The sequence below is a fragment of the Typopeltis vanoorti genome, chromosome 21 (assembly GCF_054136105.1).
Source record: "Typopeltis vanoorti isolate ZY-2024b chromosome 21, IOZ_Tvanoo_1.0, whole genome shotgun sequence".
Classification (NCBI taxonomy): domain Eukaryota; kingdom Metazoa; phylum Arthropoda; class Arachnida; order Uropygi; family Thelyphonidae; genus Typopeltis; species Typopeltis vanoorti.
This window is the reverse complement of record NC_143569.1, coordinates 36,512,477-36,529,177: the sequence shown is the minus strand read 5'-3', so window position 1 is coordinate 36,529,177 and position 16,701 is coordinate 36,512,477. Positions and strand designations below refer to the sequence as shown.

The window sequence follows — 16,701 nt, the reverse complement described above, 5'->3', positions numbered from 1 at the left end:
CTTCTTTTTTAATCTTTAAAACTGGTCCCAGACAAACATATGAATCTACCCTCTCCACGTCTGTCTTCCATTATAATTCTCTTTGGTGTTTAAATTGTCATTCATTATTTTCGTCTCGCTTATATTCATCTTCATTCCCGCTGAAGATGAATATAAACAGATGAAATAGTTCTCTTCTATCAAGAGAACTATATCATCAGCGCAACAGATGACTTGAAATCTTTCGATTAATTTTAATTCCTCCAGTTCTCTTCACGTAAACCTTTAAAAACATGTAAGCAGTATGGGGGATATTTTATCGCCCAGTCTTATTCCTCTGTTTATTAAGAATTTTTTCGCTTTTTTTTATTAGTTTAATAACAGAAGTGGTATGACTATTTATGCATGTTTTTTCTATTCTCTATTTTAACAGTGATTGTAGGATAGCTAAAGTTTAGATGAAGTTAATTTTTTTTTTTTTTTGAAAAAAAAAGAAGTCCCAAAATGAACCTAACCAAGACGCCAGACCTCGGACTGCTAAGTTTTCGGATTTAAATGCGATTGACTATTTGTAGGACGACCTGAAAAAAAAAAAAGGCTTATTCCATTCCTCTTCCCGCATCATTCTAACAAATATTTATCGAAACATGCCAAATGGCCTTGAAATGTGAACACTTTTAGTGCACATCAGAAAAATCCATTAGATTTAATTGCACAAAATTCCTTTGCTGCTGCTAAACATAATATTTGATTTGCTCTAAATAGAACCTTCACGCAGAAACAGTTATTAGAAGAAGGAATATATTATTTTGGACCATCGCTGTTGTAGTTAATATTATTCAAAGATGATAGTTATATTGCGTACAATGAAAGCCCTTCTATAAATAGATCTGCAACCACAAGCATCCATCTTTCCCTGTTATCGACACTCCGACTGTCCTGAAACAAACCTAGAAATATGTGCTCCCCAAATGAACATTTCTAGGCGGTTCTTTCATTTTTCGTCTATATAGAAGTGATTTTTTTTTTTTTTTGTTTATTAACAGTTCACTACCGTATTATGCATTGATGACAAAAACTGGATACCATAGAACGATTAAGAATATTATTTTGAATAAGCAAATTACATACGATTATAATATGCTGTACTGCTGAAAGAAAGCTATTGTTATTAAGTAAACTCCATTTGTATTTCTAAACGACCCGACGTACTGATAAAAAAAATAGCTAGGAAAGCCTAGACCACATTTACTGATTTCAAACACCTTTCTGACTCACTTATGTGAATTTTGATGAAAGTGCAAAGTACCATAAACACTGGATGAGACAACCGAACCATAAGGAACAACTTTACACAGATACAACGGTACTATCATTTACTGTCTGGCCAACTCCTGTATGCAGTTGCCTTAGTGACCAGAAGTCATCTTGTATTATTGACTGGCAAGTTTCCAAATTCGCTATTGTTTCGGATATATCTTCCACTTGAGTGATGTACTTCCTGCCTGAATCCGTGTGGAATAGTGCACAAAAATGTGTGCTGCCAGATCTGAACTATTGCCAGCATCATTTGTATTATTATATCATCTATCATCGCGGAGAATATTTTGAATTTGCCATTGCGATTTAACATCGTATGTAATGTGCATCAACAATAATTTAATAGACTCCCACATTATAATTAAAAAGGTTTGTTTAATATTTTTAGAAGATATTTTAATATTTTTTTTAAATATTAAATTTTCAATTTAAAAAGAAATATGACATTTAAGTTACATTATTATTTCTAAGAGAAATAAAATAAATTATATAAGTACACTGTAAATTATGTATAAAGTCATTTATTCGTTTGAAACTTGAAAAATAAATTATAGATTTAGTTAAAAGTGATTTTAACTGTTTCGTTTGTTTCTCTGATAGTAATTAAATCTGCGTTATGATGAATAGCTACTGAAGGCTTGTCGCCGTCTAGCGAGAATTTCCATTCTTTTGTCTGTAGTTAGATTTACACACTTCAGAACGAAAAAAAACTGAAATAAATACGGAGTTCTAGGATTATGGCGGATTTTCTTGAGGTAATTAAGATACAAACGGTAACCGATTTTTTTCCTTTCTCAGTTATGCCATTCGGCTCTCTTTATCCATGTAAAAACAGTGAATATATAATTGCCTTGATTTTACCGCTCTCTACTCTCTTGGTCCGTAAGAGCTGTGACTAGTATAATTATCAGAGAGTACATCACATTTGCATGATATTAATATACATCCAAATAAAAGTAGGGCCGCCCATTCAAATTTGATTGGTAACATGTCACCATCATGGAACGTAATACTGCTCTATGATAGTGACGTAAGTGAGCGCATTTTAGCCAACCGAAGTCTTCATTTATTTTGAAATGATATGTAAAAGCGTGAGGGGGAGGGGACGTAATGCCATATGCTATTCTGTGAAAATGAACAATTCCTTACGTAGAATTATTCGCAATAAAAATATCAGGCTGCGATATGTTTTGTTCGAGCTAACACCACCTCTGCTTCGAATCCTCGTTAATTTACGAGAAACATATTAGTTTCCATGGTAATTATACGCTACAAGGCAAATGCTATGTACATAGATAATTAACATCTGCGCTACTTCCCATTTATATTCTCTATACTTCGAAAACTGTTTGAAACCGGCAATGGAAAGAAAGCAAAGTACAAGAAAAAGAAAATGAAAAATAGTGTGCTTACTTAACGATAGGTGGCGCTGTGGAGTAATGCATTTCATTAAATTGTAGCGACGTTCTTGTTTATTTCCAGAAACTTAAAAAGTCTCAAGGGAGAGTTCATCTATGGCTTCAATGACGGATTTAAAGTCGAGAGAATTTTGGCTTCAAAACGAATCCATCGCGAGCTTAATTTGAGATTTAACTTCCGTTTGTAAATCGCCATTCAGCACGTTAAAGGATGTGATGAAATGTTTTATAAGTCTGTAGCCTCTACACCAACTACGACCGGAGATCTGGCACGGCATATATTTATCCTGTTACCATAGCAACTGACAGTGTGTTTGCGTAGTTCGGTATACGAAAACAGGAGCTTGATTCCAAAGGCAAAGCTTCTATCAGTTTCTGACTGTTTTCCAATTCCTTTTTGATGAGAAAGCACCACAAGAATCGTTTGCATCCTGTTTTGTTTTCTTTCTATGGCGGTGTCAGATTACAGTTTTCTGGGATTATTGATGCCGAATGTACCTTCGCTAAATTTCAGTCTATGGAAAAGAAAAATCAGTTGCAGAACACTTTGGGAGAAAATTGAAAGTTTGCGAGCAATAAAAATTCTCTTTTCTGAAGTCAGTTCTTTCCTAGTAAACTAGACGAGTTACGGAAATGGAGTTGGAAATTATAAGTTAAAAGACAGACGCTGTTTTTTTTTAACTATTTTTATTTTAGATTTCAATGCTTTCCAATTTTGGTAAAAATACCAATGGGCTATCTATAAAGGCTAATATAAAACGAGCTCTCCAGCACGCTAACGTCTAAACCACGTGACATTCCTTTCCAGATTTCTATCTTTTGATTGTCTAGAAAGTATCACTAAGAAGTTAAAAGACATCTTAAGTTTCTACAATACTCTGATTTCTTCTTCTGATGCTTCGATATTCTTGAGCAAAATTTCAACTCCTATCTTTCTTATAAATGTTCGTCATTCTTAGGTACGACATCGATTATATTCTGCTTTCCTTTCTGTTTTACGCTTACTTAAAACAGAAAGGAAGATGGCTGGGTTTCGGTAGAAAAAAATTGCCACCTCCATATGCGACTTCTAACTCACTTTCAGATGAAAAGTCCATAAAAAGGTATTTGACATCCTAGATGAGATTCGTACACGAGCGTTTACAAACAAAAGGCATCGTTGAAACCGACTCTGACCCACGGTGGCTTATTATATATTATGAAAGTTCATTACGAAAGCTTTCCTATTAATAATTAAATCCACCTATACTTAAATATTTGCGACTTAACTTTGACTTCAATCATAAGATGCAATTCTGAAGGGTTTAATGTTTCCTTGCACTCTAAAAGCGCACCGAGTGGTCCAAATATTCTCAGACTGGACTGTCAATAAAAAGCGAAATATATATATATAATAGAAAACCGTAATGATCATCTTTTGCTTATTGAAAAGTTTCGGATCATTACAAGGACTTGTTTCCAACTAGTTGAATTCTTTGAACGATTTTTGCTCTTGTATTCCAAAATCCATTGTTTGATTTCTACTCGATTTATATCGCCAATCGTGAGTGAAAAACCGTCGTAAATGTGCATTCTAATTCGAGATTATTTTCGAATTCCAATTCACATTCGTCTGCTTTTCAATTAAATATTAAGCATTTCCCGTAATGCATTTCGTTCGTCGGTTCCACTTGCATTAGCTTGTCTATTAGTCTGATAAAGCTATATACTTGCCTACGACTGGCTGTTTGCTTCATGTAATATCTCGTATAGAAGTTTATGCGGCCCTGCATGTGCACGTAATTACACAAATTACTCCGAACTCATTAAAAGCATTCTTGTATGGTATGCTTGAATTTCCTCACGATTCTCAATCTAAATAATAAGCGACTTTCTGGTTTTCCAACAACCCGCCGTACTTTCCACCTAATTGCTCTCACTTTACCATCTCGGTAATCACTATTATCTGTATGTTCAGCCAAGGGAATTGTTGACGCTATAGAAATCAACACGAGAGCGTTTTCCAAGAGAGAATTTCTATTGAGAGTTAAAAGAATGAGACAGTTGGAAGCTATGGGACTTCATCAAGAATCTCTTCACTTCGTCTTTCTTAAGTAGCTGGGATTTTTTTTTTTAATATTCGTTTTTTAATTTTCTTCATCACTCTAGAGAATCCAGTCGATTTCAGCTTCATTTTCCTAAACGTTTTAGGGAAGATCTCCCCAATGGGTCTTTTTGTTTTACGTTTTCTCATCGATTGACACACACTACTGCTGTTCGTCCGAGAAAGCCTGGAGCTGTTTGCGATATAGGAAACAAGTGATCTGTACACAGGCGAAGAGCACGTATTACATACACTCTTGTTCAAATAAGCATCGATAATTAATTAACATCGCCATAGTCTTAGGCTGTTTCGCGCATCTTGCGTATTGATTTCCCATGTTCATCGTCCACAGAAGTATCCCAGCTCATGTAAGCAACCGAACGGGTATCTGCACTCTGTGGTTCGAGAAACCCAAATTAATATTGTTCCCGGCAAACAGTTCAGAATTACGGTATCATCCAGTACAGCTCGGTAGAGGGTGAAGTGGAGTAGAGTAGACTAAACTTTGATACTTACTATCAGGCAATTAATGCACTGCTAAACAGGAATATTGTGAAGTAATGAGAAAATGGAAAGAGAAAGATGAATGAGGCGATATATATATATATATATATATATATATATATATATATATATATATATAGGGGGGGAGAGAGAGAAATTAATAGTAATAGGGATCGTATTTTAGTTTAGGGACGACTTTCCCCCCCTTAATGAAATAACAGTATACTGCATATCTGCTAATAAATCAATGATCGATCGATGGGGGTGCCTATTATCTGCCTCTTGCTCCTTCTACTTCGCTCTGTTACCCATTACTGCCCTGCATGTTATCAGCCTGATACTAAGCAAGGATGAACAATTGATTCACTGGGATATTTGCACTTGAAAAGCAAGGACAGAACATGTTAAATTAACAAACAACGAAAGGTTATGGAAATCAAACTAAACAACTGATATCTTCTTCAAATTATGAGTTGGTATTTATGTATGTCATAAAGGTACATGCATTCATCTGAATGTATATACTGATTTGCGTTTTATTATGATATCATCTACTTTTATTTTTTATACAATATCATTTAACTCAATCCTGATATTACAAGGAATATTGTTAAGGACACGTGTTTGCACGAACATATAAATTTCTGTTATATATATATATATATTTCCATCTTAAATTGCATTTCAATGATAATCCTTTTTTTCACATAAATAAAGCAGTCTGTTGATTATTTTTTTATTATTATAAAAAGTTCTTAAAAGAACTGGGCGATGGACTGAGTTCTTGACTCTTTATCCCGTCATCTGAATGAAGAAAATCTGTGTGGATGGAGTGTTATTGAGCTAAAAGCTCCACTCATGGCTGGGAAACGGCAATAGCCGAACCCCAGTTAAACTTCATGGGTACAGCATTGCCATCTGTAAAGGTAAAGCCGTCTCTAAAAATTCGGACGATCCCTAGGCCACTAATCGTGGGCGAAAGACCGTCCATCTCAGCGTTGGCTCGATTCAGTGATGGCCTTCCACCCACACACCAACACCGAGCACAACCGCTCATATTCCGAAGAAAAGCATTCACCGACAAAGCCCCTCAGCGGGCCGTGCTGGAGAACCCCTTCCCCGGAGAGTCAAAATGCTCTCTTAAGGCAAAAACCTTAAGAGAGCGAACTCAAACTCTCGAATCTCAGCGCCCCAGGGGGGTAACAGCAACAGCCGAACCTCAGTTAAACTTCATTGGCTACAGCATTGCCATTTGTTACCCTGGAAGTCCTAAAAAGGACTCTTCTCCTCTCCTCTTTTCAGAGTCGTATACATAAGAGATGAATTTTATTTTCTGGTGTGAGATCAATTAATCGCTTATTGGAAGCTTAAATAGGCTTAAAATGTTCAATGGTTGTTTTCTAGAGCAAAGTTAATAAAACAAAATCCTTAACTCATTGCACTAATGTACCATACTCTTACAATCTTTTGTGATTGGGAGTCAAATATTCGCACCTTGTGAGACACTAAGAACAAAGTTCCTACATGAAAGTATCCCTTAGCAAAATTATACCTAAGTTATTTTGGAGTCGAGATTATGCTCGTATATTTTGCCTAGAAAACCAAATTTTTGTGAAAGTGTCGATTCCTGCAAATTTCTATATAAGTGTGACGTCACATTGTAACAATGTTGCACTCTGTTTGGTGAAAGCAACAACAGAGGAATTGTTAATGACATCAACTTTGATGACGTCATTAATTCGTCGCTTTTATTGGTTCGCTGTATTATTAAAATAACAAAACAGTAGCATGATGTTTATATTTCTATCGTATAAAAACAGATGAAAGTTATTTCTTTTACTGCTTAGTTTTTCTTGATTGGTCTGAATGAATTGAATACTCATTGAAATGAGTATTCAATTGCATCTAAGTTGATTTTCTGTGATTATCCCAACTACCTAATCAGAAAAGTAACATCTAACAAACAAAATAAATATCCAAACCTGGACAGAATGAATCTTGTCGACTTACACATTTACAAGACATCTAAAGTTATTCAGAAAGTAATTTATATGTCGTCTTATCTTCGTTCCCATCTCAAGGCTATTACATTTCGTATCTAAGTAGAACATACTGATTTGTTACACAGTCAACTGCTGTACATTGGTATCTGTACAACTATATCAATACATCACACGCAGGCACTGAGCACATCTCAGGTCATCCACCATCCATTATATCGTATAATAATTCCTCCCTTTATCTGAAACAATCAAAAATAATGGGTTATTATAGTAATTTCTGGCTTTCAGAAAGTTAATGGCGGATTTGATTGGTCTTTAGAAACAACATTTATCTTTACGATGTTTCATATATGAATGAACACACTGGAATTCTCGTATCATGGAAGGATGAACCAACTCTTGCATTATTGCCATGTACTCCTTTAGGTCACCAGAGATACATTCTCCAGAAGAGGAATAAATGTATCTAATGGTACCAAAAGGAACAATATTTTTAAATACTCAGAAAATAGCAAGAAATTTTTCAGTAACAAACCTGCATATTTAATTTATGACATTACATTTCTGTTAAACAATTTTTGCTGAGCGCGTGCAACTATTGTGATTATCAGTTACGTAATACATGAATGATATCTAACATTGTTGTATGACGTCATGCAACTTGCCTTTTAGATTTCTTTATTATTAAAAAAACAAATGTTGCTTTCCATTTTATGATTAAACGACATTTGTTTGATTCTTCTGGCTCCTAACAATCTTTTGACCAGTTCAAATAGTTACTGCTTCTTGTATTTACTTATAAATCGACTACTGGTGCATTATACACCAGACATATACGTTTCTTTGAAGTTCTAGTGTGAAATAAATGGGCTCAGATAGGGAGAAAGAAAGTACAGGATGGAGACCTACAATTCATCTTAGTTTTTAATGAGTGCAGATGTAACCTGTAACGATTCCTATCAGGGTAGGCTCGACAACCTCTCGCAGTGTGAACGTGTTTCCTGGGCATGCACACAAATTGAACGAGTCCATCCAGTACGGCATATGTCACTTGGCATTACTGCTGCCTTCTCGCTAATGGTTTCGAACGTCAAGATCGATTGGTGGCTCAGCTGAAGCCGGTCCATCTGTATCGCGGACAAGAAACTGTAACAGTGACACAGCAGGGGGAGTTTGGCACCTGACAATGGTGACAATGTGACAGATGTTTAACTGGAAGATATTAGTTCACAAGTAAAGACCTGTGTTACACCCTGCAGGACTTTATTTATAGCTAAAAGTCTTCTAAATACACTCACACTTTTTGACTTCCTTTACTTTTTTTTTTTTTGGTCCTTGTGTTAGTCGATAAAGGAATAGGAAGTCGACTTACTACAGTTAGGTTTAAAATGTAAACCAGAAGATTTTAGCTAACAGTCATTAATTTAAAGGATGAATCTTACTCGTGTAGACCATAATAAATGTAATATTTGTTAACGATATAAAGTAGTAAAAAGAATAAGTGTACAGCTCATTGCTCATTTTTTACAACTATGATGCAACCAAGTATTTTATTCCATGCATGCCACATTGCTTATTATAATTCTGTGCATCGAAAATTAATTCCGATTTTTTTTCTTCGATTACGTTAGTTTTGAAAAGGATGTTGTCAGTTTAAAACTTGCCATCAACGTTACAAAGAAAATAATCTCAGAGTAATTGAAAAAAAAAAAAAACTCTTTGCAACTAGATTGTCGCATCTTATGTTTAAGACGGTCCAATGCTAACCTTAATAAATAAATAAAAAAGCAATCTAGTGTCTGAAAAGAGATTATTAAATTGCTGTTCTAGATTTGATGAAGATGGAATTCAGACTGGGTGTTAAGGTAAATAGGCGAAAAAAAAAACTTTCATCTTAGATGCATTTAAATTAAAATATCCAGAGATTTTTCAAATTACCAAAAAAAAAACGATTATCGCTAACATTTCTAATCATAATAGAAATGCATTTCGAGAATATTTCTAAGACAGATGCTGAAAACTAAATCAGACAGTCGTTTGAACACTATTGAAATATGGATTCACTTTAAATTCCATATAATTTTGGGAAAATTCTAAATTTCCTGCTAAAAGCAAACTCAAATTTGTAATTAATGTGCTAAGGTTTTGAATTTATTATTTACGAGGGAAGTTTCGATTTTAAAACCGGTAGTTCATAGAATGAACTATCGATACGAAGGAAGAATCAAATTTATTCTTGTTGCATCATCATTCAGATGATGAAATCTTCCTGATAAATACCACAAGGTAAAAAAATATTAAAAACGATAAAGTTAAGATAGCAGTTACTGCAAAGTATACGTGGACCAAATTATTCTGATCATTGATGCATTTTGGATTGACAAGCGTTGACAAATTGAATGCGAAAGAACGGAAAGACAAGAGAAGTACATTTATTGACATTTCTGGCTTCCGTTTGCATTTAAACGTCACTTCTGACGTATGCCTAACCCTTTTTTGGCTTTATACACGTGCGCTACTCTAAGGCACTTTTTTGTCTCTTTTTTCTCTCCTTCTGAAATATCGATTTAATAATCAGATTTATTTCGCACTCTGTTTGTTTTCTGACGAATCCTTTCTGAATTTCTCTGTCACAAACCAACTTTGTCCGCTTTTCTGCACGCTTCCTGACTTTTAAATAAACGTTCGTTATCCAGCGCTGTAATCCGAGATATCTATAGAGTCTACAGGATTTTATATGCTGTTCATGCAACGGTGACTTGAGAAAATGCTACGAACAGTATTTTTTTTAAGAGAAAATATAGTGTCCAAGTAAATTCAATGCAAATATGACAATCACAAAATGGCTATTCTATATGCGCATGTGCGATGTGGAATACAAAAGAAATATAACTACTCCAGTAAAAACAAGTACGTTTTATGTCCTTAAAAGGACTGGCTTAAAGGGGCGAAGCAAGAATGCTTTCATCTTCCCCGTTATCTGAAGAGGACAGTGTAGGGATAAGGTGTTATTGAGCTATTGAAGCTCTGATCATGGAAGGACGGTAACAGCAATAGCCGAGCCTCAGTTAGAACTTCATTCGCTACAGCATTGCCATCCATTACCCTCCAAGGGTATTCCTCCTCTCAACTACGTTTTCTTGAAGTTCTTAAAAGAACTGGGCGATGGACTGAGTCCTTGACTCTTTATCCCGTCATCTGAATGAAGAAAATCTATGTGGATAGGATGTTATTGAGCTAAAAGCTCTAGTCATGGCTGGGTAACGGCAATAGCCGAGCCTCAGTTAAAACTTCATTGGCTACAGCATTGCCATTTGTTACCCTGGAAGTCCTAAAAAGGACTTTTTTTATTTAACCACAAAAGCCCCAATCCTCAACTACTTTTTTACGAGCCATATAAATATTAATTATATTTTCATTTATAAAACAATTCAGTGTGGGAACTATGTAGAATTTTTTTTTACATCAGTGCATTTTTTTTTTGGTCTACCTCCCCTCCCTTTAGTCCTAATGGTTTCCATTCAAATTTATTTTTTAACTCCTCTATATGTCCCAACCACGCTATTCTTTGCCTTTATATATCTTACTATACTATATCTTCACCATTAATTATTTGTTCTGATTCTCCATGTTTCGTTTTCTTCTTTTATTGGTCCATATATTTTCCTTTCAAAGATTCCCGATCTATCTTTATCGTGTTGTGTTAATGGCCACGTTTCACATCGATATGTGGTTATAGGTCTTAAATTGTTTTAAAAAAGTTTTAATTTAGAATCTTATTACTCATTAACTTTTTGTAAATAAAATAACACTTATTTCCAGACATGATTTCTACTATTAATTTCTTCGAATATAATATTATTAATGAACCTAAATATTTAAAACTATCTACAACTTCAAAATTGTATTCATTTATATTGTATCGTGTAATATTTTTATTTATTGTCTTTTCACATTGCATATATTTAGTCTTCAGTTCGTTAATTTGTAATCCAACTTCTTTAACGTTTCTATTAAGTTCTTCAAATTTCTATAATAAATCTTTTCTCCTGCGACTTATTGCTGTATCGTCTGCATATGCACATTTGTATTAAAAAAACATCTCATATTTAACTTTCTTATTATTGCTTCAAGTACATCACCTTTTCTTACTCCACAGTTTATTTCAAAAGGTATCACATATATGATAAGATATCACACTTTATCTTATCTGCTTTTTTATATATTTTGGTAGGATTATTCTAATTTTCCACTTTGGCATTTTTTCTTCTTTCCATGTATCTAATAACGAATAATAAATTTCTTTTCATGAAATGTCACCTGCATTCTTTATAAGCTCTCCCATCTATTCCTGGTGCTTTAAAACTTTTAATATGTTTTATTTTTTCCACTATTTCTTTATAAGTTGGTTCTTGAATTCTTTCTTCTATATTCTTACAATTATTTTGATCTTCATATTCTTTATTTTCTTCTGCTGTCATCATAATAATTCCTTCCATCTTTCTTTAACTAATTCTTTCTCAGTTGATACTTTTCCTTCTTTATCCTTACATCCTATCATTTGTGTATCAAAATTAACTTTTAATTCTTCATAAAATTTTCTAGTTTCTCATTATACTGAACTATTTCTTCCAATTTATTTTCCATCATTTCTTTCTTTTTACAAATTTTATTTGCCTGCTTTCTTTCTCTTCATATTCTTCTATATTAGTTCTTGTATTCCTTTATAAATATTGTTTTCTTGCTTTTTATTTTTCAATTAAATTATTCTTCATCATACCATTCATTTTTAGTTTTCCTACACCATCTTATTTCTTTCTTCAGTTGCATTTATAATTTTTTGTTGGATCAAAAAAAAAAAAAAAAAAGAGGATTGATTGATTCATTCAATCCAAAATACCCTTGGAGGGTAATGGATAGCAATGCTGTAGCTAATGAAGTTCTAACTGAGGCTCGGCTATTGCTGTTACCCTCCTGCCATGATCAGAGCTTTAATAGCTCAATAACACCTTATCCCTACACTGTCCTTTACAGATAACGGGGAATATGAAAAGCATTCTTGCTTCGCCCCTTTAAGCCAGTCCTTATATAAGGATAAGGAATTCCATTTGTCTTCTATATTATTTTCTTTGTCTATTGCTTTAATAGACAAATTTCTTCTAATATTTATCATTATTTCTGTGTTTTAGAATGCTTCAGTGTTCCATTTCTTTAGGTCTACATTTAATATTCTGTATACAAATTTAATTTTATTAACATATGATTAGAATAAAATTTTTATTTAAATATCTAAAATGTTTAACTATTTAAGACATTTTTATTTATAAATTATTTTATAGGAAAATTTAATAAAATATATCCATCAAGTGTGCTACCTCGTCAGTATTTATAGGAAACTTGAAAAGGAAACTGGATACCTTGTTGATCAATAGCACATCATATTCTTAGGCTTTTAAATGGTATATTCTAACGAAACAATACAAATCATTTCTTGTTACTAACGAGCAGTTGATTTTGCTTTATAGTGTAAAAAATATTATCAAAACTTGTTACTGGTTGACAGGTAATATTAGTTTAAATTTGCTACAGTTTAAGAATATTTTTTTTCCACTTCGAAAGAACAAAAAGTTCATTGTTTGGACACGATAAACAAACCAAAAAAAACCCCCTAAATTTTCCACTTACCTGCTCTTACTCTGACCTCCCTACTGCCGACAATTCCGACGGCATTTTCTGCAGTACATCTGTAAACTGTATCGTGAACTTCCGAACGAAAATCTTCGTGGCGAAATGGGTAGAAGTACAAGGATCCATCCTCGCGAATATCAAGGAGTTGGGGAAGAGTAACCACGGGTCGTCCATCTTGGTACACCCATCGTACAACGGGACTCGGAGTTCCGGCCGCTGTACATCGCACTTCATATCCTTTGGTGTTGACAAAGTACGCATGACCTGGAGGCTCTTCCAGAAACCGAGGACCCTCCAGGCTGACGGCCGAGCACAGGACTGTAAAAATAAATATAGAATGTAGTTAAGAGTGACTTCCCTCCCAATAAAACTTGCATCTGTTCTATTGCAAATAATCGGTTAGCTTCGAGATTAAGTAACTATCAGTACCTTAAGTCCTACCGAATTTAAGCATATTCCACCTTAAAGAAACTGGTTGTCCAATGCTTGTAATGGCAGCAACAGATGCCCTAGTGTGCTGGAGAGGAATGCTTGTTAGCAACAACAAGAATATTTTGATTAATTAAATGTCTCCAGCAGTTGCCAAACTGAGTTTCTTGAGCTCTATAAAATGCGTTTCCCCCCCCCCCCCCCTCCACGTAAGGAAATTGGTGCAGAAAATTTTCACTTTAATAGTTTACAGCAACAAAAAATGTATATTAAAATTAAATGTTTTTATATGATAAAACCAAATTCGTAAAGAAGGGGTGTATTAGTTTTTTTTTTTAAATCCATATAAAGCATCTTATCCATCTAAAAAAATAAACAGAGCAAAACAGGTTTAGATATAAAACGTCTTTAACAAAGAAACAAAAAAACAGAATTCATGTAATAATAAATGGTAATAAACATGCATAAGATAAAAAGCTACAGAACTGAATTTTAAGTTTTTGCTTTTAGTTTTCCATATCGAGAATCAAGTTACCATCCTTTACACATTTTAATTCGCAGAGTTAGTGAGAACATAAAGAAAAATATATTATTTCACCGGTTATGCATTATGGAATTTAATTAATGAAACTGCGCTGGGCCATAATGTATACTTGATACATCATGACTATGTTTTTCTAATCAAATTTATAATTAACTTACAATTCTTGATTAATTTTTAATCGATTTATACGGAACGATTGTTTCGTATAAATAAAATGTACGTTATTTGGCAATATCTGATGAGGACCGGTGGTTCGAAAGGCTCGTTTGTATGCAGTCGAAATCTCAATAAAAGCACATTTATGGATCTTGGGGGAAAGATCGTGTTTTAGTAAGTAGTGCAATACCAATGTAACTCATACCAAGAATTTCGAAATTATAAAGTCGCGACTTTCTCGGGAAATATCTAAAGCGAGCGATATGGAAGCCATAAGATTAAGTTATTTAATTTTTAGCCAACTCCTTGGGTCATTTTAAAGTACTAAAGTGTTTCCTAAGATATCAATTACTATTCTACATGAAGCAGGTTAACCAGATAGAGAATTTATAGCCGAAATATGTTGAAAGATGCGATAGAAAAAGGGAGTGAGATATAACGAATGATTTTGAACATTTTTCACTACTTAAGTTCAGTATTTCTTTCTAATATTACTTGGAATTCAAAGTTGAAAATTATAGAAGCTGGTTTGTGCTGAATAACTCCATGAAATAAAAATGACGCATCAATATTATTCCAACTAGAACAGGAGTTAAGCAAATCCCACTTCCATCCGAATAAAAATGACTGTTGCGACTGCTGAAAAAATTAACATAAAATCCAGTTTGGTTCAAATCGTTTATAACATTAAGATTTCTTGTCATCATCTACATTTTAAAATTTATTAGACATTTGTAAAGTTAACAAACCCAATCCAATCTATCTAACAGTATTAGAATTACAAGCTGATTACACATCCACATTAGATATTTCAGCGTCCAACGGTAATGGCAAATGTGCGTAGTGTAATGTACTATTTTATATTTGAGCCTATTATACCCTAAAGTTATAACATAAAAGTTCCATAATTGTTGGGTGCCTCCATTTCGTTGGCATTGTGCCAAAAGGGAAAAATCACAATTGTTGCATTCTTCACAACCGTATCTCACTCTCTAAAATAGAGCATGCGCCAAATATTCATTGTATGATTGCAATATTTTGTCTGCTTAAAATTTCATATTTTGGGCTTCATTCGAATTTATGCAACTGAAGATCGATGCTATTGTGAAGTTACTGATTAAATATAATACTTATGAAAACATTCATTAGTAAAGCATAGAGATCATACTGCTGAAAGCAAGTCAGTGAAATAAAACAAACTGTAGACTAAAGAACACATCTAAAAAGCCTTAATATTGATTCGATGAATTACACTTTTCCTACTTGTTATGTCTGCGTTCTTTTTGTCTCCACTTTTATTCCTTTAATTTAAGTTGTATTTTCAAATGAAAGAAACTGTTTTCAAGGGGAATACAAAGGTCAATGGATGGGGTTTGTGTTCTGTGACCCAGTTCCTTATCGTTGATTTGATTCTGTTTATTCGAAAAACAAAAACCTTTTCCTATCTGAATTCTATTTTTTTTTTTCGCTTTCTTCCTTTGAAGTATTTTTTTCGGACAAGGAAGCAAGAGAAATCGTAACTTTTCGAAACTCTATCTCGGATTTTTTTTTTTTTTTGCAGTGGTCGCCATTCGTTGCATCTATAAATAACTGTTTAACGTAAGGATTTGAAATTCGGGCAATGAACATCGATCGCTAACCTGCAAAGAGGGGAGAATAAGGAAAAGTGATCCAAGTAGTCCATTTCAAAAAGGATAAATACATTTTTCTTTAAAAACAATAAGTTATAGAATTTTTGTGATCATTTTAAGCACAAAGAATGACTAAACGTTTAGTGAAATTGCCAACATATTTCACGCACGAGATCGCTTTGACATTTCCATTTTCCCTAAACTTTATTTCTTATATATCTTTGAAACTGTATCTTTACACTATTCTGTTATATCGACCAGAAATAAATCATATTTAACGCGACTGTTTGATGGATTTGGTTAATAAAACATTTCTATAATAAATATAGATTTCCTACCTTCCATGTTACATGTAATCCAGAACGATGACAAAATAGTTAGTCTTGGATAATCATCACCTACTTATTGTTACTGATTTCTATTTAATTTATAAATAAACTACTTTTCTGATGCCGCCAAGAAGAGCACCCGACTATGTATGAAGTACTAAATAGAACTATTCAGTACTTCATACTAAAAGAAAGCTTAATTGAGACTCAGAAGCAATAAATGCAATTAAATTAAAATATTGTATTCTTTATTTCAATGTAAAGTCTGAAGTTCTGCGTTCTGATAAATTTAGGAAACGTAAAAGTTTCCCAATGTGCACATTTCCAAATTTTGTTAATAGTTGAATATAATCAATGTAATATGAAATAAATGCATTTATAATAATAGTAATTTAACAACCATTGTTTAATTTTAAACAATGGTTGTTAACGTTTACTTGTTATGTGAACTTGATTATTGCCCAATGTTATCTGAATCGAATTGTTAAGAATGTTTTAGCATTGAAATATCGGTATATTCTATGACAATCTTATTAATATTTCGCATCCAGCGCTATGATTTAATGAGGTTTAAATTATAATCAGAGATTAAAGAAACTCATACCTTGAAGATTAAC

At 33.4% G+C, this 16,701-nt stretch overlaps 1 protein-coding gene across 1 annotated transcript in view; it reads right to left on the bottom strand.

Moving 5' to 3' along the window:
* LOC150094742 (cell adhesion molecule Dscam1-like) overlaps positions 1-16,701 on the bottom strand; it is a 170,827-nt gene that overhangs the window by 124,767 nt on the left and 29,359 nt on the right. Inside the window, exon 2 of the mRNA XM_090411346.1 lies at positions 12,993-13,313. Coding sequence (XP_090267472.1) covers positions 12,993-13,313 — 321 coding nt within the window. The remainder of the gene's footprint in view (positions 1-12,992; positions 13,314-16,701) is intronic.